We start from the raw sequence: 24312 nt of genomic DNA, 5'->3' as shown, positions 1-24312 counted from the left end.
ATGCATCCCACTCTAGTCAGAATAGCCATTATCAAGAATACAAGCAACGATGGGTGTTGGTGAGAATGTCAGGACACAGGTACACTCATACATTGCTTGTGGGACTGCAAATTGATGCAACCATATAGAAAGCAGCATGGAGATTGCTCAGAAAACTTGGAATGGAACCACCACCATTTGACCCAGTTATCCCACTCCTTGGTTTATACCCAAAGGACTTAAAATCAGCATACTATAGTGACACAGCCACATCAATGTTTGCAGCAGCTCACAATAGCTAAACTATGGAACCAACCTAGGTGTTCTTCAACAAATGAATGAATAAAGAAAATGTGGTATATATACACAATGGAATATCACTCAGCCTTAAAGAAGAATGAAATGATGGCTTTGCTGGTAAATGTATAGAGTTGGAGAATATCATGCTAATTGAAATAAGTCAATCCCAAAAAACCAAAGGCCAAATGTTTTCTCTGATATACAGATGTGGTGGGGGGCACCTACAGAAGAACAGAGGAAGAACAGAGTTACTTTGGATTAGGATGAGGGGAGTGAAGGGAGGGAAGAGAGTATGGAGGTAGAAAGGATAATAGAATGAATTCGACATTATTACCCTATGTGCATATATGACTACATGACCAATGTGATTCTACATCACATACAACCAGAAGAACGAGAAGTTATACTCCATTTATGTATGACGTGTCGAAGTCCATTCTATTTTACGATGCACCAATCAGAACACTGCCTCTCCATTAAAAAGGGGAAAAAAGGCAGTTTTACCAGGTATTACACAAATTACATTGTCAGACACATTGGCAATTCAATGTCGTCACACATTCCCCTCAAAAGATTAGATAAAACATTGTCACTTCAGCACTCATTCTTCAAAGAACATCGTAAATTACAATATAACTCCAAAAATGCAATTATCAGCTGATATCAAGGATTTAGTGCTAGCACAAAATCTTAGGCATGACAGAAAACAAATATACTAGAACTAATGCTATAATAGTACTTAAGAGTGCACTAGATAGATTTTTCCATATTATCATGTAACTATGAAAAGAGTAGGAAGTAAAAAAAAGGAAGAAAAAGAACAGGAAAAATTTAAATGGGACAGATGAATTTATGTTTGATAATGTAGCTAAAATTAAAATAGCCACTATTAGCTTTCTTCATTTTATATCAGAACAAGAATTTTTTTTATTTGACTTGCAGCTTCTCACAAAAATAATAAGGGTATATTGCTACCAAAGCTCTCCTAAAGAATTTATAAACTTTTTTCAAAGTTATTCAGAAAATAATTAATGAATGTTTTCTACTAGTAATCACAGTAATAATGAGTTAATTTATTTTCTCTTCAGTTTGTACCTAAAGTAATTATATAATTAATCTTGATATCTGCCATGATACTATCTGAAGACTCTATTCTGACTTGACTTGTATTAATTAGCTTCCACTGGAACTACATCTTCAGTGGTCAAGAATTTGTACTTTAACGAAAACATCGCCAAATGCCTGCTAGGGAAAGAATCCTGCAACAGGGGATAGCAAGGAGGAAATCCATAATCTGGGCTACTGTCGGCACCAAATGCATGAATAAATGTAATGGTTTTCCAATTTCCATACTTCTTTCATTTTACAGCACAGACCAAAGACTCAGTCAATACTTTTCTTTATACTGTGATCAGTGCATTAAAAACCATAATGATTATAACAACTCAGATTCATATAGCCTTTCACAGTTTACAAAATGCTATTGTGAGCATTATCTAATTAAGTCCTCACAAGCACCAAGTACTACTTTGTTATTCCCACTGGGAAAACTGAGCCCCACAAAGCATAAACCACTTGCTCCAATATCATGGAACTATTAACCAGAAGAGAAGGTCTCCCAATCTGAGGCTCTTTCTGTAAAAATGCAGAGGTTTCCAGGATAAGTGCCCTTCTTTAAATTAGAAGTAGGACAAAACCCAGACTCATAGATTCATGAACAGCTTTTCTTCATTCTAAATGCAATCTGGTCCTTGGCCACAACACATACACACAGGCAAGGAATGGTGATGACTGAAAAATAAAACATGCTCTTGGTGGGAATGGTTTGGATGAAACGTTTCACAAAAGTCTGCCAAAAATAAATACCTAATACACAGTCACACAGTTATAAAGCTGAAAGAGACCTTGAAAGTCATCTGTTGTTTTTCCGTATCATAGATGAAGAAACAATGGTGATGCACAGGGAGCAGGGACTCCCTAAAGGTCATCTGTTAAACTGTACATCAGTGACAGAGCCAGGACCACAGAGCTGGGCTTTTCCCTACTCCATGCCCTGATCCTGTTTCCCAATTAAAGGATTAAGCACAGTCCAAATATTTATAAGGAACCATCACAGTGCTAGAGAGATTAGAAAATGAGATCTTATCATAAGTGTAAAAATTATTGATTTTTTAATATATAATTTAAAGCAGCAAGAACTTTGCTTCCTATAAGAAAAATAATCAATGTATATATTTTAGGCTTTATCACTAAGGTTAAGGATAATTTCTAAAATATGACTTTTTCTTCCCTTTATATATACAAGCTTTTAAAATTTTTTGTTATTATGATAGACTTAAGTACATTCAAAATGAAGATAGTCTCTCAAAACTGTCACAACTTTTAACCAATATGAGGAGTAAAAACCCAATAATTTGGAGTTTCATGATCTTTTACAGGTACAAGTCTCTTTAAAACATGAAGTAATTATCCCAACTCAGTTTATGCACTCTGCCTATCTTTTTCAGTCTTCAGAAGTTCATTAAATGATTTGAATACAATATTTATTTCCCCTCTGAGATTTAAACACTAGGCAACAAAATATCTCTGAAGCTTAACTGACCAAGAACAAACTAAAAATGGCTCGACTTGTAAGCCATTTGCTAAACAATATTAATTTCTACATTAAAAAAAAATCTAATTTATCTTTATTGTACCTGTGAGTCTTTGAAAAAGACATCTTCACCCCCTCGCCCCAATTAAAACCTAATGTGAAATTCTTTTTGGAGAGGCAAAGTGTAGAGATTTTCTAGCTATTACTGAATGCCATTCCATAGGAAAAAAAACATTTTTATGGATACCAACAGTAAACCATTCAGATGACAGAAAATATTGACAATAAAATAAATTTTCCATCTCTTATTCACAAGATCACTTTTCCACTTTAAAACAAGATCTAATCTATAGCAGATGCCCAGGCTAACTGGGGAGAATTCCATCATCTGTGTCCTGATCAATCCGAGGAGGGTTTTTTCCAGAGGTGGAGAGCTGCCTGAATCCTGAAGTGTAGCCTGGACTCCAAGGAGTAATCTTTGTAGTTGTTTCTGAAGACAAAAATAAAATTATACAGTCAAAATTTCTTTGTATACCAGGGCACCCCTCCCTTCCCTTCCCCTAATATGCTATTTGCTTTTCAACTTTAATATGCATAAGAGTACATCTTAGTAAAATGCAGATTGTGCCTGGAGGTAGGGGTAGGGACAATAAGTCAGTATTTCCAGAAGCTTCCTGGTGGTGTTTTAAAGGCCATACTTTCAGTAGCAAAATTCTACTTAATCACCAAACCATTCACAAACACAGCAAGAAGGTTTTGAAAGGGACCTAACAAATTGGGTGAACTATTCCTAAATAGTTTGACTGCCTTTTTTTAATTTGGAAAATGTGAAGGTAGGCACATATAAACATGGTAAATATCATAGAAAGAAAGAAGGAAAGGAAGGAAGGAAAGAAGGAAGGAAGGAAAGAAGGAAGGAAGGAAAGAAGGAAGGAAGGAAGGAAGGAAGGAAGGAAGGAAGGAAGGAAGGAAGGAAGGAAGGAAGGAAGGAAGGAATAGAAGGGGGAAGGGGGAAGGGGAAGGGAGAGGAGAAGGGAGGGAGGGAGGGGAAGAAAAGGAAGACCTGCAACAAAGAAGACAGCAGTATTACTTAGTAGTACCTATTCTAATTCTAATGAGCAAATATAAATGATTTGGTCAATAATTAAATAATAATCAGGCAATGTCAGAAGGGTCATCAAAATCCAATTTTAAAACTTGACTGAAATCATTCTTGTTGACCTCCTTTTGCTAGAATTGTTAAGAACCAACAAAATGGAATAGCTTCAACTTTGGTCTCCTACTTTCAGACACTGTCTTGATCTATAACCTCTTTCTTTGCAGTAGCACTTATTTCTATAGCTTTTCACTTCACACAGGTCTAAGGGCTACTCGGTGGTAACTTTGCTTTGAGGGCTAATAAAATATATTAGTCATAAACTAAAATCATCACCTTACCACAGTGTACCAAAGGATGTACCTGACAATTTTCCTAAATGGTCATCAACTTTGGCAACTTTAACAAAGCTCCTACTACATAAAGGAAACTGCGATTACTGAAAGTCTTAAAATTACTGGGGAACAAGTTATGTTTGTATCATCAGTACTATCTGACATTAGTGGTGGCTCTGGGTTGCAAAAGTAGTGACTAGTCTTCCATTGTCATTATTATAAAGTTGCCTTATTACACACTGTATAGTACTAAATATATCCAAACAATAAATATTTGGAACAATAGTATTTATAGTCTAATCATTCTCACCTTCAACAATTTTTTTGGAAGAAGGCAGTACTGGGGATGAAACTCATGGTCTCATGCAACTGAGCCACATCTCAGCAAATTAATTTTAAAAATGACTTGTTTTCATACCAACTTTTTTTTTTTTTTAACAGAAGTCCTTGGCTGCCCTATGTCCCTAAGTCTTCTACCCTATCACTGTGCTCTAAACATCTTTTTAGAAAATCCTTGCCTCCAATAGCTGACTCTTTCTTTTTTCACTTCACTTGTCAAGGTCACCAATGATCATGCTGCCAAGTTCAACAGGCCTTCTTTGGTCTTAGGTTGTTTGGCCTCTCAGCAGCTGCCCTCATTAACTGACTACTCGTATTTTTTTTATCAGGTGCTTGGGTTTCCCAGATGTCTTTCTATCTCTACCTGATCATATTAAAATCTTAATCTTTTTTTTTTTTTTTTTTTTTTTTTTTTTTGCGGTGCTGGGGATCGAACCCAGGGCCTTGTGCATGCAAGGCAAGCACTCTACCAACTGAGCTATCTCCCCAGCCCTAAAATCTTAATCTTAATTTTACTGATTCATCTCTAAAATGAAGGCATATCCCATACACCACATTAGACCTTCATCCTTTCTCTGTAACTTTCCCAAAATGACCTCATCAAGTATGATGGCTTTAAATATTGCCATCTTGTGTTGGTGATTTTGGAATCCCTACATTCCTCTCTGATTACCAGGGAACTCCATGCTTACATATCTGACTGCCAACTCACCATTTCTACCTGGGGTACTTAGCCATCTCCAAGTATTATGGTCCAAAGAGAAGTACCTTTCTTTCTTTCCCCAAAGCTGTTCTTCTAAGTATTCCCCATCTCAGTAAAAATGATCACTATTGACCTAGTAGTTCAACTACACAATATAGAGGTTCCCTAGCTGTGGTTGGTTTCTGCCAGAAATGCTCCCTACCCAGTCTTCTGGTGACTTAATATGACTGATTTTTCTTGAAACTTGCTCTAATTATACAAATGTCAATAACAATATCACCTTGTCAAGGAAATCTTCTAGAAACAATAAAATCTAAAACAACATCTGAGTACCCTGTATCATATTATAAACTTCAGAAAAAAACATAGTTGTCTCTCTAGAGCCTTTACCAGTATCTGGAACATAATAGGTATTCAGTGAATATTTGTTGAATTTAAAAGAAATCAACAAACCTATGAATTACCAACCTATTTATCAACTAAAGTTGTTATGGTATTCTTTCTCCACTGCACAAAATGTTCAAGGCAAACAGACTAAAAGGTTTTTGCCTTAAATAAGTAGACCATGATCACAAGTTTAAGAGCCACTGTCTAGCTCAAATGATTAAAAAAAAAAAAACTTCAAAACTACTATGGTAGATGGAAAGAAGAGAGATTCAGGGGAAGATCAAAGAGCTTCATGTGACCAGTGGCTCGTTAAGGAAACGAAAGTTATGACTTAAATGACCTTATCTACTGTCATCAAATTATGACCCAAGAATCAAATCTGAACACACCCATTTATTTACATATTATATTCTATGACTATTTTTTATATAATTAATTATAATTAATTAAATTATATAATTTGATATAATTTGCACTATAAAGCCAAAAATACTATTTGGCCACTTACAGAAAAATTTTCCAACTTCTGACATAGAAGAGAGTAATTTAGCAATCGCTGAAAGGAATACCTACAATCACATCTTTAAGAAGAAACAGGGTGATGTACCGGAAGCAAAAAGCAGAAACATAACAAATAAGCTAGCAAAAGTAACACTATCGCTAATTTGCAGAAGTAATATCATTACTAATTCTGCATTAATTTATTATCCTTTAAGTGTCTGAGGTTGCTGCTGCTGCTTCAGTTGTAATGTGTTGCTATTCCTGACTCAATAGCATCAAGGAAGAGCTACCTTCATCACTTACCTTGCAGTTTCTAGGACCTTTATGGCCTTGTCGATTTCCCCCTGGCTTTTATACAAAAAAGCCAACTCAAACAGAGTGAATGGCACTAAGTAGTGGTCATACTTTAGTAGCTTTTCACTAAAAGAGCAAATGAAAATCAATTAAGTCTTAACAGAACAAGAAGCATATCATTTTGCAAGACTTAAACCACATTCCTCAAAAAACAGGTGCAGCATCAAGCCTATTATCAGAAAAGAAAGCTATACTATATAGTTATGGAACTTAATAAACTATGTCAATAAATTGTATGCTCTTGGTATACTAATCTTTTATTCCTTACCATAAATCCAGCACTGATAATTCTTTTTTCCCAAGATCAATGATTTATTTCTGATGACTGTTTACTATCTCTTACATAGATGAATCCACACAGACCTTTAAAGATGAACCCCCAAAATGGCAAGATCTTCCTTTCAAACATGAAGGTGTTCATCTCTAACCCATTTAAAGATAAGAAAGCTTCATTATTTTTTTTACTAAAATTCAATTCCATTTGCATTTTAAAGTCTTATAAGACTTTAGAATGTCAATAAAGAAGTAGTCAACAATTCTGTTTTCAGAATCATTATGAAAATTCACTTGTTATAAAACATCCAGAAGCTTTGGGAGAAATATGAGTAATACCTTTTCAAATGATAACTTAGCTCAATAGAACATAAGAAAATCTCTCAGGTGCCAAAAATAGAGCTAGAACTGAAAAAATAGGACTCTAGGTATGTGGGATGATGCTGAATGAGTCCTAGGTTTTGCTTCCATCCAAACCATCCAGGGTTTTTAATGTACATGCTGGAGATGAGGCCTTGGGCCCACAGAAAGCAGGTAGGTAGAACTGAAAATTCAATTAAAAGTTTTAGATTATAGAAGAGCACTCCTCTAGAGAAAGGGCATATTGGAAGAAATACACATACTGGCACAAGCAAGGAAATAACTCTATTTAGAGTTAAGAAAGCTGTTTTATTATTATTATTATTATTATTATTATTATTATTATTATTATTTTTGCTCATAGGAGCAAAACAAGAAATTGTCTCCCCACTTTTTGTGGGAAGAAAAAAAGTACCATCCTTGGGAAAGTAATAACCCATAGGCCTATCCTCACATGAACTTTCAATTCAAATTCAAATAACCCAAGAACCTATAAGCAATTAAATTAACATAAAAGTGGCTCTGGGATAGAAATGCCTTTAGGGCACCTGGCAGAAATAAAAGTAAAATCACTTTAGAGAGATTCTTCCTTGATATAGCACTGTAAGAATTTGAAGATAAAACCCAACTGAAGGTGAATTCACAATCCAAAATAATAAAACATATGAGCAAACAATTCACTATGAGATTCCATAAACAGTACACATGGGTCATCATTCTGATCATCCTTTTTGATCCTTATTAAAGTACCAATAACAAAGAACTCTTTTTTGATCCTTATTAAAGTACCAATAACACAGAACTCCAACAACTCCTGTTGTTTTGGCTTCTAACTGTGTTGGCTTTGATGCATAGTTCTTTAAAATGTTTACTAAATACTGTGTATTTCTTATTTGGGAAATAAATACTGTCTTTTCTTATACAGACACCAGTCTTCTTACATTCTCACAAATATTATTAGGAGGAAGGGGATCAGATGTCCATTGATTGAAAGGCACATGATAATGAAACCAGGATGTCAACTGGTAGTCTACAGAAGTGATCTTTTTGGTCAAAAAATTTGAGACGATATTTAAAAATTAGGAGATTTTAGATAAAATCCAGCTTCTAGGCTTTTCATTTTAAAAATGGTATGGACTACTGTTACTTGAACCACATTACACACAGCAATAATCACTTACAGCTAAAGAGTGGTTAGAACACACAACCTCCCCAATCTACACTGCCCTCCAATTTCTTTTTCTACATCACTGAGCCTGTGTCATTCAGTAAGGATACTAGTATGGCCCCTAGAGTTATTTGCATTTTAATAGAAGAGGGTCAGGCATCCGACCCTTGATTCAACTCTATGATTAGTAAAGGAATAAGACCTCATTATCGTTGCTGTTGAAAAAATTTATATGCAAATAAACACCCTTTGCCAAAAACAGTTATGATACTTGTCACATGTCTTTTTTCCCTGCCAGATTATAAGAATGATGGCAAGCCTATTTACTCAGCTCTCAATGCCTAGGATTCAGCACAGTCTCTGGCACATGCTGGGTACTCAAATATCTGCAGAATAAATAAATGGACCAAAAAAAAAACAAACAAACAAACAAACGCATGAGTTAAAAGAGTGTCAGAGACTCAGTATATTGCTGTCAGAGTTTGGATAGACACCTATTAGCCAGGCCATAAATTTAGTTTTTGTGGGTCATCTTTAAACACAAGTAGAAATGCATGAAGCCATGTTCCATTAGACCATAGTTTTATTCATGAGGAACAAAGAAAACTCTGTTGGATTCTCTCTTTGGTTTTAACATCAAGTAAAAGTTAAAATATTTTGTATTATTCTCACAGCAGTTCCCCAGAAAGCATAACATGCACTCAGGCTGGTTTTATTGTTTTTCCTTACCTTTCTACAACGTGATTGAAACACAGTTCAGCTTGCAATGGTCGCTGCAGGTTCTTGAGGCAGCATCCTTTAAGTAATTTCACTAAGCACTCATCATCCACAGAGTAGTCACTAAAGGCTTAAAACAAACAAAAATCATACACAAAAAGAAAAACTAGCTTTTTTTTTTCTTTTGTGGTGGTGCTGAGGATCGAAACCAGTCTCACATATGCTAAACAAGTGCTCTATCACTGAGCTACACCTGCAGCCCCAAAATACTTTTAAAAATCCTAATTAAGAGGAAAATCTAAACGCTATTTGGTTTCAGAGGGGTCATTCAAAAATGAGAAAAAATGCTTTTAGCATTTGTTGTGCCTCACTAATTACCACAATGAAAATACTTTAAATCAAGAGAACACTGAATTTATAACATTAGTACACCATTTTATTTAGGGATTCACTCTATCCACTTAAAAATTTTTTTTCAGGTGGTCATACTCTAAATTTTGTGACCTTAAATACAATGACAGAAACATGAACTCCAAATAAAGAGCTTTAATAAATCTATAAAAGGTACAACCAGGAGGAACAAGAAGGCTGCCTCCTCCTGTTGTTTTGGCTTCTAACTGTGTTGGCTTCGATGCAGGAAAGGATAGCACTTCCATATGGAGAAGCAGATGGCCTTGTACCCATTAAAAATTCAGGAAGTAGAACACCCTCTCCAGATCATTATGTTTACAACTTATCAATTTTCTCAGGTTATGTTCTTTTGGGGGGAAATTATGTTGTAAAATTAGACAAAACTGTTCTGAAATACATGAAAGACCAAAAATCCCCAACCTTCTGAATGCTTGAGGATAAGGATTTTCTTTCACCACTCTTTTCTTTTTAAAAATGACTGCCTTCTACAGCTAAAGTCAAATACAAGTAAACAGAATGAAACCATAATGTGTGTGACATCATCTGACAAGGTAGCCCACTCCACAGTTACCACTTTTGAAGGTTTTTTTTTGTTTTGTTTTTTGTTTGCAAGTGACATGCAACTAAGGAGTCACTCCAAGACAGACTGCTAATTTACACATTTCAGGCTGTGACAACAGAGGGGAGGGGTAGGAAAGGGAAATAATAAGACCCTGGGAGTCCCTAATATTGAAATTATGCTTTCAGTATAAACCTCAGAAATCACCAGTGACACATGTTGGTGCTTTAATTGGTAAACTGCTTGTCTATGGGAGGTTAAGAATGCCATTTAGCCAACTAGAAGGAGGTCACTTTGCTTCTAGGTGCTAAAAACAGTTGAGATTCACCTCTAACTTTCAAATGCTGATGGGTCGTTCATTAAGAAAATCACAGATGCCAACACCACATTACCTTTCCTATTACTAATTTAGGACAATTTTTCCTATCAAAAGAAAAAAAATCTATCCGGGTTTCTAGTCATGGATGTTGGTTGAAATATATATTCGAAAAGGAACAGGCAAATTAATAAAAGGTAGTCAAACTAGTTGAACAAAGTTTGTTCAAAAGCCCAAATGGCTTTAATGGAAGTACATCTCATGAAATCTCATTTTTTAAAGATGGATTTTCATATATTTCATTTGAATTTCAAAATGACACAGTTATGCTGATTTCCACTCAAAAGAAAATATTTCTTTCTGGAATTATTTCACATTAAAAATAGTAAAGATCACCTTACCCCATTAGAATGGCTACTACTAAAAAAAGAAAAAGTAAAAAATACCACGTGTTGGTGAGGACAAGGAGAAACTAGAAACTTTATGTAACATTGGGAAAAATATAAGATGACACAGCCACTAAATAAAACACTACACTGGTGCTATGGTCTGAATGTCCCTCCACAACTCACATTGAATCTAATAGCCTCTGTGATGGAATTGGGAGGTGGGAACTGTCTGTCTGTGTCTGTCTGTCTGTCTGTCTCTCTCTCTCTCTCTCTCTCTCTCCATGTGATGCCCTCTGCCATGATATGATATAGCATGAAGCTCTCACCAGATGGTAGAAACTTGATATTGAACTTCCTAGCCTCCAGAACTGTGAAAAACAAAGTTTTTTCTTTGTAAATTACCCAGTCTGTGGTATTCTGTTATACCAGAAAATAGACTAAGACAAGCAGTTCCTCACAAAATTAAAAGTAGAAATGCTGATCACTAATTTAAGGCTAATTTCTGCCTTAAAAAGGAAGGAAATTATGGGACATGCCACAGCATGAATGATATAACACAAGTGAAATAATGTGGTCACAAAAAGACAACTACTTATATGATACCATTTTATATGTGGTATCAAGAGTGGTCAAACTCAGTAACAGAAGGAAGAATGGTTGTTGCCCTGGAATAGAAAAAAAGGGAGGAATGAGCAGTTGATTTTTAATGGATACGGAAAAGTTCTAGAGATTGTTTGTGTAATGATATGAGTGTACTTTAACCCACTGAAAAGTATACTTAAAAATGGCTAAGATGGTAAATTTTATGTGTTTTTAATCATAATTAAAAAGAAATAAGAATTTTTTAAAAGATAATTGTTAAAAAAAAAAAAAAGTTAGGACTCTTATCACAACTCTAATAGAAACTATGTAGAAAATATAATACCAGAATATCTAGAAGATCATACAAAGTCTGAAAAGTGCATGCAGTAAGTCTACAGTCAGCACTTCATAAATATTCGAAGTACAAACTTCGAATTCCTCTTTTTGATCCCTTTGTTCAGACTCTATAGCTCTCTTGTCTGAAACCTTGACCTTGTTAGTAGATAAGCCAATTGACTCAGCTTTCATTCTTTTATATTTCTTCTCTTATTGATGGAAATCTAAAGTTAGAATTATTTTAAATGGGGAAAGCAGTCTAAATGTCCAATGACACCAAAAGAGTGGATACATTAGCTTCATGGAATGCTACGAAGCTTTTGAAATTCATAAACCCTATTTACTGACACTTAAAACAGTTATAGTTTATTAAATTAAAAAAAAACTCTAGGCTAGAATATATTCATATACCTTATGTTTGTAACTCTAAGCAGGATGAAATACAAAATAATTCTAAATTAATTGTATAATCATAGCAAAAATAAAGGTGACTTTCCCCACCTATACCTAAGGATTTTAATTATGTGTTTAAAAGAATAATTGTAAAGGGAAGTCTCATTAAAAGTTTCAGCCTGATAACAAAGATGCAAGTACCAAAAATAAAAATTAAAAAAAAAAAAATCCAAATGAAGTCCTCACCTCTGCAGCCATACTCAATAACTTAATCCCCACTGTGGGGAGCTTACTGAATATGGAGCCAGAGCTCCCTGAGTATCCATATTTTTCCTGTTACAAAAAATGAGCGGGGTGTGGTGGCACACACCTATGATCACAGCTCCTCAGGAGGCGGAGGCAGGAGCACAAGCTTGAGACCAGCCTGGACAATTTAGTGAGACCCTGTCTCAAGATAAAAAATAAAAAGGGCTGAGGAAGTAATTCAATCCTCAGTACCAAAGGAAGGAAGGGAGGGAGGGGACGGAAGGAGAAAGGGAGGGAGGGAGGGAAGGGGAGGAAGGAAGGAAGGAAAGAAAAAGAATAAAAACAGAAAAATGATTTAACTGTTACAGTTCTCCCACCACGCACACTATTCTATGCCCATTACCAGGTTTATCACCAGGAAAATTTTCATTTTACTTCTATGGTCAGAACATTCCAAAAGATAAGACCATGATCTTGAGATAATACCTACGTGGTCCGGCATTGATAAGGAACGCAATAGAGGTTATCACTGATGGCACTGTCTATCACAACATAAATCCTCTATTTAAAAAAACAGAAATGTTAGAGCAAGAAAACAACTTTGGGTATCATTGGTCCAACACTGCTCCCATTTCAAAAGAAACAGGTGTTTTCCTGAGTCTGATAGCTGCAGAGCTGGGGCCACACACCAGTTCTGATGCCCCTGCCATTCTGTCAGCTACCTCCAGCAAACCTTGGTAAATCCCGAGCCTCAACAAAGGTAATGAGTGGAAAATTAAGTGGTGATAAGATCCAAACGTGAAAACAAACAATTCCTCGAGTCTACAGAAACACTCTAGACTGGAGAGCAACTGGGAGGCCTGGAAAGAGTCATAGCTAAGCCGGAAGGAAAAGCCCAATTCTTTGTGTTGTCCCCACACTGGAATATCTGTCTTCTTCCCTTCATCTTTTTTTTTTTTTTTAACAGTTTTCAGATACAATTTACATGGTATAAATCTTGTTCATTTGAAGCATATAATTCAGTCGTTTTTAGTACATTTATATAATTGTTCAATTATCACAATTTTAGAACATTTTTTCATCCTCCCCAATAAAATGCTATACCCTTTAGCTATCACACCCCACCCCAATTCCTCCATCCCTATCAACTATTAATCTGTGTTCAGTCTTTAAGCACTGGCCTCTGCTGGGCATGTCATATAAGGGGAATCATATAAAAAATGGCCTTTTGTGACTGGCTCCTTTCATGCTGCCCAGTGCTTCCAAAGTTCACCCTTGTTGCAACATGTGTCATTCCTCCCTTCATCTTGATTAAATCAACCACCTTGCTGCACACAGATTGACACGGACAGAGATGCAAGGGAAAGGGCAGAGGAATGGAAATGGAGCACAGAGAAAGACGACTACAGGTTTACTTTTCACACTTACTTTCATTTTGTAAAGCCGCCTCAGCCATTTCAACGGTTACCAAGAGATTTTCAGAAAGGTCTTTTCTTTTGCTCACTATTGAAAAACCATTCCAGACATACATCATTTCCTAATGAGGAAGAATGAAAACTCATGCCAATTATGTGAGGTTATTCAAAGTTCCTTACAACCTCAAAAGCACATACATGTGTTTTGCCAAGGTTGCTAGGGATCACCATACAGTATTTAGGGATCATTTTCTTTAGCTTTCTTCGTTTGGAATTTAGTGATATATAATTTCCCCTTGTTTCATGATATGTCTTTTGTACTGTGAAGTAATTCAGTACATATATTATTTTACTGAAAAAACAACTTATTCATTCAACAAATATTAAGTACCTAGAAGTATACAATTTTTTTAGAATAAAATATAGATACAGAAGTAAATATAACATTTTAAAATGACACTATGAACAGTTCTGTTTAATGTAATTTTTATTGTTACTTTAAAGGGAAATATTTTTAAATATCTGCCAGTTGTTTACATAAAATGTTTCCAAGCATATCACTGGAAATAAACATTGGAATTTTTCATTGGGCTCAGGTTCTTTTATACCATTAAAAATATGTGTTGGTCCAGTAGTGCAATTCAATATGCAGAAAAGCACTCATTTAAAGCCATATGGCTAAATGACAGCTCCTGAAAATGTAAACTAATGATTTCTCATTGCCTATTATATTCAATTGGCTAACAGATGAGAATTTTTTTTGGATCAAAAGCAAATGTGCTTTTGCTTGAAAATATTTTTCTAATGCTCCTGACAGTGCAGTTCATATTTTGAAGGGCATACAATAAGCAAAATAACCAGTATCTTCTTGGAAATAAATTTTAAAATATGATACATTCTGCTTGAAAAGCCTCTTAAGGGAAGCAGTGAAAATGTGGAGCCTCATTCAGGCAGAATGGTGAGTTTATTTAATAACACTGAAGGCTAAGATCACAGCACTCTGCCTTTCATTTTACATAGTTTCTTGCTGCTAAAAGAGTAAGAGCTCAATTCAATAACTGAGAGAATATTTTTAAACTGATGGTGATTTAAAATTTTTTTATTGATGGAATATTTTATCAGAAGGAGGCAGGCTCACCTCTGAGATTTTATGAACAAAGGCTTGTTGTAAAATCCCTAGGTACCAGTCAATAACCTATTGAGCCTATATTCATGGTTCTTAACAGTCAAAGCAGGATACAGTTATGCACTGGTACCTAAGTATTAGTACAGAGAAAGAAATTTCATGGTCTAGAAAATACTCAGGAAGGTTCCGTGAGACAAAAAACTTCCCTGGTGCAGATTACTTGATAAAAACAAAAGAGAGGGCTGGGGAGATAGCTCAGTTGGTAGAGTGCTTGCCTCGCAAGCACAAGGCCCTCGGTTCAATCCCCAGCACTGCAAAAAAAAAAAAAAAAAAGAGGGATGGGGTTGAAGCTAACTGGTAAGGCAGCAGCAGGCTCTCCTGTTGGCTGAAAAAGGGAGAAGATGCTTCATTGTCTTTGCTCTTGCTTTTATCTGTACTCAGACATGATTACAGAGTGGCCATATTTTTGTCTACCTTCATCACAGTCACAGAAGGAATCTCATGTTGGTGTTAACGTTTAGTTAAGTTTGAAACACTTGTGCCTAGGTGGTAGTTGCAGGCCAACTCCTGATACCTGCTAGGGTTGCAGAGGTGCCGTAAGTCAGTAAAAGATCAAGAAACAACCCAAAGAAAAATTCACGAAGGATGTAAACAACAATTCACAAAAGAAGAAATAAAAATGAATGAACCCACACACACCAGTTTCAATCCTCAGCACTGCAAAAATGAATAAATAAATAAATATAAGAAAAATGTACTGGGAATGTGGCTCAGTGGGAGAGCAGCCCTGGGTTCAATCCCCTAGTACTGCCACACACAAAAAAAGGCACTTGAAAAATGCCCATGAAAACAAGCTCAATGGCACCAGTAGGGAAATGCAAAGTATAAGAATAAAATATTGTTGGTAGAAATTTAAATTGGTACAGATTTTTTGGAGGGAAATATGGCAATTTTTACCAAAATATATTAAATGCATATACCCTTCAACCAGGAATTCCAACTCTAGAAATCATTCTGAGGGAAGTACACATACATGTACCCAAAAAAAAAAAAAAAAAGGATCTTTGCTATTGTGTGTTTGTAATAGTAAAAACTAGAAAAATATACTGAACAGTCAAATGGGAATGGTTAAATAAAATCTAGAATAAAAAGGCAAATAGATTCAGGAACCCTCACAGGAGGACTACAGATATCGGCTTGCACCGAACAGCTCTGCTGACTACCTTTGCAAAATCTAAAGCTCTCAAAGAGTCATGGTAACTTGATTTATTCAAATGTATCTTTAAAAGAAGGTTTCATTAATTAAATTGAGATTGACATTGTGTTTTTCACAGAGGTCTTACCTAAAAGGCATAACAATTAGGAGTATGAGCTCCACCTGGACTAAAACAGGCACCAACCACTTGACACTGTTGAGCACTGGAAGTATGGCTAGTTCAAACTGAGGTGTCATGAAAGTGTGAAAGACACTGACTTCCAAGAACTAGTGCAATATAAAAGAATGTGAAATATCTTATGAACAAGTTTTATCCATTATATGTTGAAATGGCAAAACTTGGCATGTACTGGGTTAAACAAAATATAATCTTAAAATTAATTTCAGGCTTCCCTTTACCTTTTTAATAAACTAAGAGAAAAGGGACGATTACATTAGTGACTTATATTCTAATTCAATTCAACTTCAATGAAGTCAACTTCCCTTCTTTCTTCCTGGACTTCCTTGCCTGAACTTCCTTATCTATAAAATGGGGCAAACAAGACCACATTCATAGATATTGTAAGAATTAAATGATATGGTTCTTTTTTTAAAAAACTAACCTTTATCTTAATGCCTGGAATATATCGAGTCAAAAAACATTAGCTATCATTTTTATTATTTGCTAATAAATCATTTATAAATGTTTACCTTAAAAAACAAAATAGTTTTTATTAGAGCTGATCTTCCCAACCAGAGTTAACATTCTCCCTGATGTTCTGAGTACACTATTTCTAGTATGTGAACAGTAAATAAAATAAAAGCACACACCAGGGCTGGAAGGATGAGCTTCACAGGGGCAGGCAAGGAGGGGGAGTAACGCCGAGCCTTCCTCACTGCAAACTTCTCAGTAGGGAGAGATTTACCAGCAATTCTTTGCTTCAAACCATCCACCTGTCTGTGAAGAGCCCCAAACACAATGAAAGGTCAGTAAACACACAATATTTACACCTGTGATTTTCACATTGCATGCTGCACAGCAGCAGCAGATGCTGGGAGTCTGTTTGAAATGCCAATACTCAGGGCCTACCCCAGACCTACTAAATCAGCAACTCCAGTGGTGGGACCAGCAACGTGGAGTCTGATGCCCACTCAGTATGTACTCTGATGTAAACTCAAGTGAGAATCACTGATTGACACATTTCTTTCTAGTCAGCATAGCTAATAAACTACATATATCAAATACAGTTCTGGCAATCTAGGTATAAAATTGGCAATTCACATAAGAAAGCAGGAAATAGCCCAAGGTATTTACTTTCAGTGTGGATACCCACAGAGAGGGAACAGAGCATACACTGTTACACTTCCCATTCCAAGTTTGCAAGTCTGATACAGATCTATAAAATACTGTGGCTTAAAAGACAGCCATCAATTAATGTATACTTTGAGAAAATGTTTCCCAAGCATAGGTGATTTAGGAAATGATAAGTTTAGGATATGTACCATGTTTATAAACTTCCTTTCAAAATTCTAAGGAATTTCAATTATGAATTTCAGAAGCAAATAAAAATGAAAGTACAGTGAGAAGATTATACGTTCCTAGGGGCACTTTCCTATGCACAATTTTACAGATGTATCAAACAAGAATTCAAGGAAATGTCCAATTACATCATTGAAAGAGTAAGATGAAATAGGGGGAAAATCCAGTAGAATTGCAGTAGCAAATCCCCAGTTAAAAAAACCCTAGTTTCAAAACATAAAACAATATGTTCTCAAGACTCCCAGTCACACGAGCATATATGCAAAATCCTACTGGAAGAATATTTTGACTTTATCTTGTATTTATTGTATTTAGTTATTTTGTAAATAAATTGTTTAGGGATTCCCATCTAAATGAGTAGAGAATTAAAGAAATTAAAATAAAATAATTAAAATATAAAAATATAAAATAATTAAAATAATTTTTAAAAATTAAAATAAAAGAATTAAAGAATTACAGAAATGTGAAAGTGAATCATGAGGGAGCCCTAAGGAAAAAAAAAAAAGATGTATTAGTGTACCTTTAAATATTCAGAATCTTTGTTAAAGAAATAGTGTCTCGCCTACCTGAATAAAGTTACCACGTTCTCATTAGTTGCCACCACATCTTCCTCAGGAAGCATACTCAAAATTGCAGCTTTCAAAAATACATACGTTGCCTTGAGAAGAAGAAAAGGGGCTTGCTATAAGAACATCTTGAGATACGTGAAATTTCTACCTTGCAAATCAGAAATGACCTACAGACCTTCCAGATGTAATATTAAAAGGCATCAAAAAAAAATCAAAGGAAATAGAAGTTTTAAGTTGCCATCTCCAAATGAGAAAAACACTGTCCAATAAATTTAGAGCATTTTCCTATTATATATCACTTGTGGATGAGAAAGTGGGCAAAATGAATGAAAATCTTCTGTCTCACTTCTCCCAACTTCTCATAAATATATCAGAATTAATTTTAATTATTATGAAAAGCCTGGTCATCAGGGAACTGGGAAGTCTACAAAAAATTATCAAAACTACAGTATTGATATGCAATAACTTTAAATATAAGTACAGTTCATCTTAAAGAGTAGAACCTCTTTGTTAGAAAGAACTCTTTGGATGGCTTTTAAAGCACATAATACTGACAATAGTGCTAAGTACTAGGTACTTAATGCACGTTCCCTCAATGTCATACAGCTGAACAAACAATCCTAAATGAAATTTGTCCTGGCATTTATAAGCAAATGAAAGCACTACACTTACCTTGGACCACTTACTCTCTTTGCAAAGCAGATCTGAATAGTAATACGCCTGCATCCAATTTTGTTGGAATACATAAATCCACATTAACTCCCAGTAACAGAGATGGTGAAACTGTTTCCATTCTTCTTGAACTGAAATGCATTTTCGAAATATCTCTTGTGCCTATAAGTCAATTGCATAAAGCTGATCATCCAGATATTAGACAAGGAGAAAATAACCTAATGGAAAAATACATAAAACACTTTGTACAAAAAGAACAAAATGATCACTTATTAAACCACTCAATATGACTACATGATCCTCTGCTTATATGCAATAATACAGTTAGGTTCTGCCTCTCCACGTAACTTTGTGAGGGGACCTTGGCACTTTATAGTGTGGGAGTGGGGAAGCTCCTTTCCAGATAAGTTATAAAATGCCAAAGTCCTTTAAAAAGAATACTGACAAATAATAAAGGTAGAACTTCCAATGGACAAAAACACGCCATAAACACAGTGCCAGGCACTGGCAGGCTGGGAGAAGATATGCCTGCTCACCTGGCAAAAGGTTAATGAATCCCTTACCAGACAAAAATTTTATAAAATTCTTTAAGAAAAAATTCAAAGGGAAAAATGGTGAAACAAGCAAATCAGAGAAAAAGATACACAAATGATATACATATAAAGAAATCTGTAAACTGAGCAATATAAACATAAAAATCAGATTGTTATTTTTCAACCATCACACTGGCAAAAATTTGAAAGATGGAAAATGTCCCAAGTTAACAAAGAACACTGGAAACAAGCATTCTCATATCTTTACAGGAGTTTAAGTTGGAAGAACCTTTAAAAAAGGAGGGCAATTTGGCTGGATACATCAAAATGCAAACATATTCTAACCCAGCTATTCTAATGATCAGAATCCGGCTTAGGTCACTACACTTGTGCACTGAAATGTACATACAATGATGCTGACAAGAGCATTATTTGTAGTGGACAAATATCTACCAACAGTAGACTTTAGTAGACTTTAGTTAGGTATAGTATAATCATCCAAGAAAATGAAACCAAGCTATCAGAAAGAATGAGGGAAAATTAGGTATACTGACCTGGAGAAAGATCCAAGATATATTGTAAACAGGAAAAAAAAAAATCACAGAAAAAATATATATTTGATCCCATATGGGTAGAAGAAAATCATTTCATTTGTGTGTGTATGCATACAAAAGGCTCCTCACTCTTACATCTTCAGGGGACATGTGAATAAGTTCCTTTAATGAGGAGTCCACACACAATACAATGGAACTACGTCTTATATAGGGCCTATATTCCAAAGTCAACATAGAACACAGTAATTGATAGCCGTCCAAGTTTTTCAAAATGCCTCAGACTGCCCACCTGTTATTTTGTATATTCTACCCTGAACTGACTCATGTGCTTTATGTGTAAGGATGCTTTCAGTAACCTACTACATATGATAGGATATATACACAAGTTAAAATTTTGGCCTTTTAATTAAAATGTCTTTTTCTTTATTTTTAGCTAATCCACACAGCTGAATTTAGTTATAGAGAATGACTGTGTGATGAAACTACCACGCAGGTAATTCCCCCAAACAACTCCCACCAAAAAAGTTACCTCTTCAATATTCCCTTTCAGCAACTCGATTCGGGCATGATAAAACAACATGAGGGAGCCCTGTGCAGAAAGGAAGAAAACACACTGTTCAACAGTCAACGCTGGCTGATTGATTATGGTTGAAACATACACTTAAAATATTTAGCATACATTTGGAAACTGCTGGAGGAAGGGTGCAAGGAGACTCTCTGCTTCCACAACATTCACTTCTCCTGTACCTAGAAATTCAACAGGAAAAGCCTCAGTCATCACAAAACATGGTAGGTGTTTATTATAACTAACACTCTAAATTTCACTAACATAAAGCAAAGATCTATTCACGGAAAAAAATGAAAATTATTACTTTCTCATTTTTTACACTTGAAAAATAAAGACAAGTGTTATCTATGACTATTTAAGACAGCTCTGGGTCTGATAATTCTTGAAGAATGGAGGTAGTTGTCTTAAACTCCTAATTTTCTTGTAATCTCTGGTTTCAATAGCAATATTAACTTATTGTTTTAGCCAAAAATTAATTTTCACACAAAAATAAATCTGTTATAACTATGATAAAATAGTTCACTTTAATGCAGAAATTTTAGCTGAGAAAATCTTCAATGAAAGAAGCAGCCAACACCCTCTGCCAAATGTCACTATGACAATGTCACCATTTTCCATCTCAGACAAAAAAGCAAACAAGTAAGAACTACTGACTTTTACTGATTTTTCTACATTTTTACTCATTCAGATTAAAGATAATTTTCAATGACGTCTAATGTAACCTAGACCTTACCAAGTATGAGGGAGATATAAGTATGGAAAGCCAGGATGGTTAGGCAGCACAGTGGCGACCTCATGCTTCTACCCGATGCACCTTCCCGAAGCTGCAGGAGGCCCAACTCCTACATGAATCAAACACATTTTAGAAACACAAGAACACAACTGAAAGATTAAATATGAGAACTTCCACATGCTAAATCATTTATTTCTGCCCTCCATGAAGGTGGGGTTTATTTTTTAGAAGTTTAAAACAGTGGTAATGCCTAACTAGAAACAAACTTCATATTTTGACATAAGACAATCTCCTAAATTCTTTTGTATCAAGTGATTTTGGGGAGAGAAAATGGTAGTGCTCACTTCACAGACATGCTATATTTCTCTAATAAAAATATTAACTTATTAAAACATACTGAAGGTTCAAGGGCAAGGCACTCTGGTGAGTGCAAAGACCCTGCCATCAAATGAGGAAGACAGCATGCAAATATCACATTGTTAGAATACAGTGAGTGCCCTAAGAAAGACAAATAGATGATTTTGAAAGTTAGGAATGCTTGAGCCCATTGGGGGACTACCACGGAAAGCTCTGTGGAATGGGTGGCATTTTTTTCAAATCTAGGGAATGGAGAGGCTCTCCAGAGAATAACCCTTGGGAGGAAGCCCTGTTAGGGAAGATGTCTGAACACCAAGACAAGCAGAAAGCAGCACAGAAACAGGAAAGCTCAGGGCCTGTTAAAGGAACAACAAACTGTCCAGTTCACATGCATATTCAGATTATGGGGACCTTTAGGCCATGTCAGAGTTGGGACTTTATTCAAGAGTCGAACTGGGGCCTGGGGATGTAGCTCAGTGGTCGGGCACTTGCCTGATATGCATTAGACCCCCAATCAGTCCCAGTATCACAGGGAGGGGGAAAAAAAAGGCAACAGGGAACTACTGAAGGAATAAGGTGGAAGATGAATCGTTAAGGAGTAGGATAACAACGTACCGCGTCAAAAATATACAAAACCTATCATAAGGAGATCACCACAAATCATAATTGCATAGGAAGAATATGGACAGTGGAATAAACAGAGAAACTATTATAGTTTCTTTCACTTATTCTTATTACATGTCTCAAAACCTGCTCTTTTTTAAAAAAAATTTTTTTAGTTGTAGATGGACACGATACTTTTATTTCATTTATTTATTTTTATGTGGTGCTGAGGATCAAACCCAGTGCCCCACAGGTGCCAGGCAAGCACTCTACCACTGAGCTACAACCCAAGCCCCTCAAAACCTGCCCTTTGACTTACAGAGACAGCTTTTGCAATGAGACAACTCTTATAAAAGCATAGTTGAGTGTTATGATTAATAAATGTTATATACTCACTACAAAACAACCACCACACAGAAATTGAATGAATAAAACTCATGGAAAGCAAATTTTCTCACTCAATTTCACAGTGAAATTTGTAAAAAATATGGAAATTCAAAATATTGCCACTATAATGTATAATTAATACATGCTATTAATCTGTCAGAATTATAAACTATTAGATTTGGAAATCAATCCCAATTTCTTTGTTTTACAGAAGATAACTCTGGGTTTAATAAAATGATAAGGAAGTATATTTTAACCATATAGAAGTAATAAAGATCCACCAAGCAGCAATATTAGTAAAACATAATTTTTAAACCCAGAATTTAGGTAAGAAACATAAGATTTTAAACTTTCAACAGAAAAACCATGCCTAATTCCTGAAAGATATGATCAAGACCAATGATACTTTATTGTCCTGCAAGCAAACTGCCAATCATTTTCATGCTAGTTGTGAGGACAAGTTACAATGTTCCCATATTCAAAAAATAATGTCAAAACTAATATAAAATTAAATGTGTACCCTGTTTCCAGAAAATCCAATAAACTCTAATAATCTGATAATCCTTGCTGGTAAAAGGGACAGCATCTGTAAGGGAAAAAAAATATATATATATATATATATACACATAAGTATAATAAGTATATATATGTTAATATATCTAACTATAGATAAATGGTAAAATCCGAACAACTTGTAAGTTTTAATGTTTCAGTAATATGAAAAATTAGAAACAAGTTTAAACCACTAGATATATCTCAATCACCACATACTGTAATAATTAATTTCATTTACTAACGTGATGAACCTTAAAAAAATTTTTTTAAGGAAAAAACAAAGCCTGTCATTTCCATGATTCTCTAAGGAACACTGGCTTAGCTCCTTTTATGTGGAGTGATGAAATGACAGGAAAGCAATTCCTCAGCACCCCTCTCCAGACAAGGTTTCTTTTAAGTTTCTTTCTTAGAAAGAGAAATCTTTTGTATTCTGGGCAACATACAGGCCCTACCTGGAAGTACACAGCTGCAGCACTACAGCTCCTTTCTGGGACGTCCCTGAGGTAAGTAGGGAAGGGAGATTCTCCTTGTGAGCAGTGAGAATCTGGTAAACAGAGCCAGGGCAGTGAATCTGGTAAACAATTTGCTTGGAAGCAGAAATGGTCATATGTGTTTATGTTCCAATTTATGGCCTGTGAACAATGGTTTGGCTACATGCCTTAGGGGCTTGGAAGGAACATGATTGGAAAATTAGTGGTAAAAATGTCTGGGGAAGAGATAGCAGACGGACTTCTCTGATTAGGCAGAAAGTGTGAAGATATCTGTATCCCACATGAAAGCTGAGGATTTTAATAACCAGAGGGTAGATCACCCATTCCATGGATATGAATAGACCTTTATTTCTGGATACTGGTCAAAGAACAATAGGTTCATGAAAAAAATGGCCATGGTGGCACATACACTCATAGATATGATTCTACCACTTTCTCATGACTTCCAGTCAAACCTTCATAAAACTTAAAAATCTCCAAATAATATACTGGAGAATCTTCATTCCCCTAGAGATAGTCAAAATTATTTCTCAAGCTATATCACTCCCTCATGTATTTCCAATCCCAGAGCCATCACTGTCACAGCAACAATATTTCTGATATGGAAATGAAACTAGATTCTAAGTTTCTTGTCACTAAAAGTCTTAACTAGTCCATTCAGAGTGCTGCGTGCTTCC

General features: G+C 35.3%; 1 protein-coding gene across 1 annotated transcript in view; it reads right to left on the bottom strand.

The window, feature by feature from the left end:
• Positions 1-587: 587 nt before the first annotated feature.
• Positions 588-24312, bottom strand: part of Ttc39b (tetratricopeptide repeat domain 39B) — a 151420-nt gene continuing 127695 nt past the window's right edge. Inside the window, 11 exon segments of the mRNA XM_047524665.1 lie at positions 588-3362; positions 6537-6653; positions 9118-9235; positions 13766-13874; positions 16905-17031; positions 18180-18271; positions 18855-19016; positions 20471-20530; positions 20621-20688; positions 21243-21351; positions 23110-23175. Coding sequence (XP_047380621.1) covers positions 3272-3362; positions 6537-6653; positions 9118-9235; positions 13766-13874; positions 16905-17031; positions 18180-18271; positions 18855-19016; positions 20471-20530; positions 20621-20688; positions 21243-21351; positions 23110-23175 — 1119 coding nt within the window. The 3' untranslated portion in view covers positions 588-3271.

This window comes from Sciurus carolinensis, chromosome 14, assembly GCF_902686445.1.
Source record: "Sciurus carolinensis chromosome 14, mSciCar1.2, whole genome shotgun sequence".
NCBI classification, from domain to species: domain Eukaryota; kingdom Metazoa; phylum Chordata; class Mammalia; order Rodentia; family Sciuridae; genus Sciurus; species Sciurus carolinensis.
Note: the sequence above shows the minus strand (reverse complement) of the source record. Positions and strands in the feature narration are given on the sequence as shown.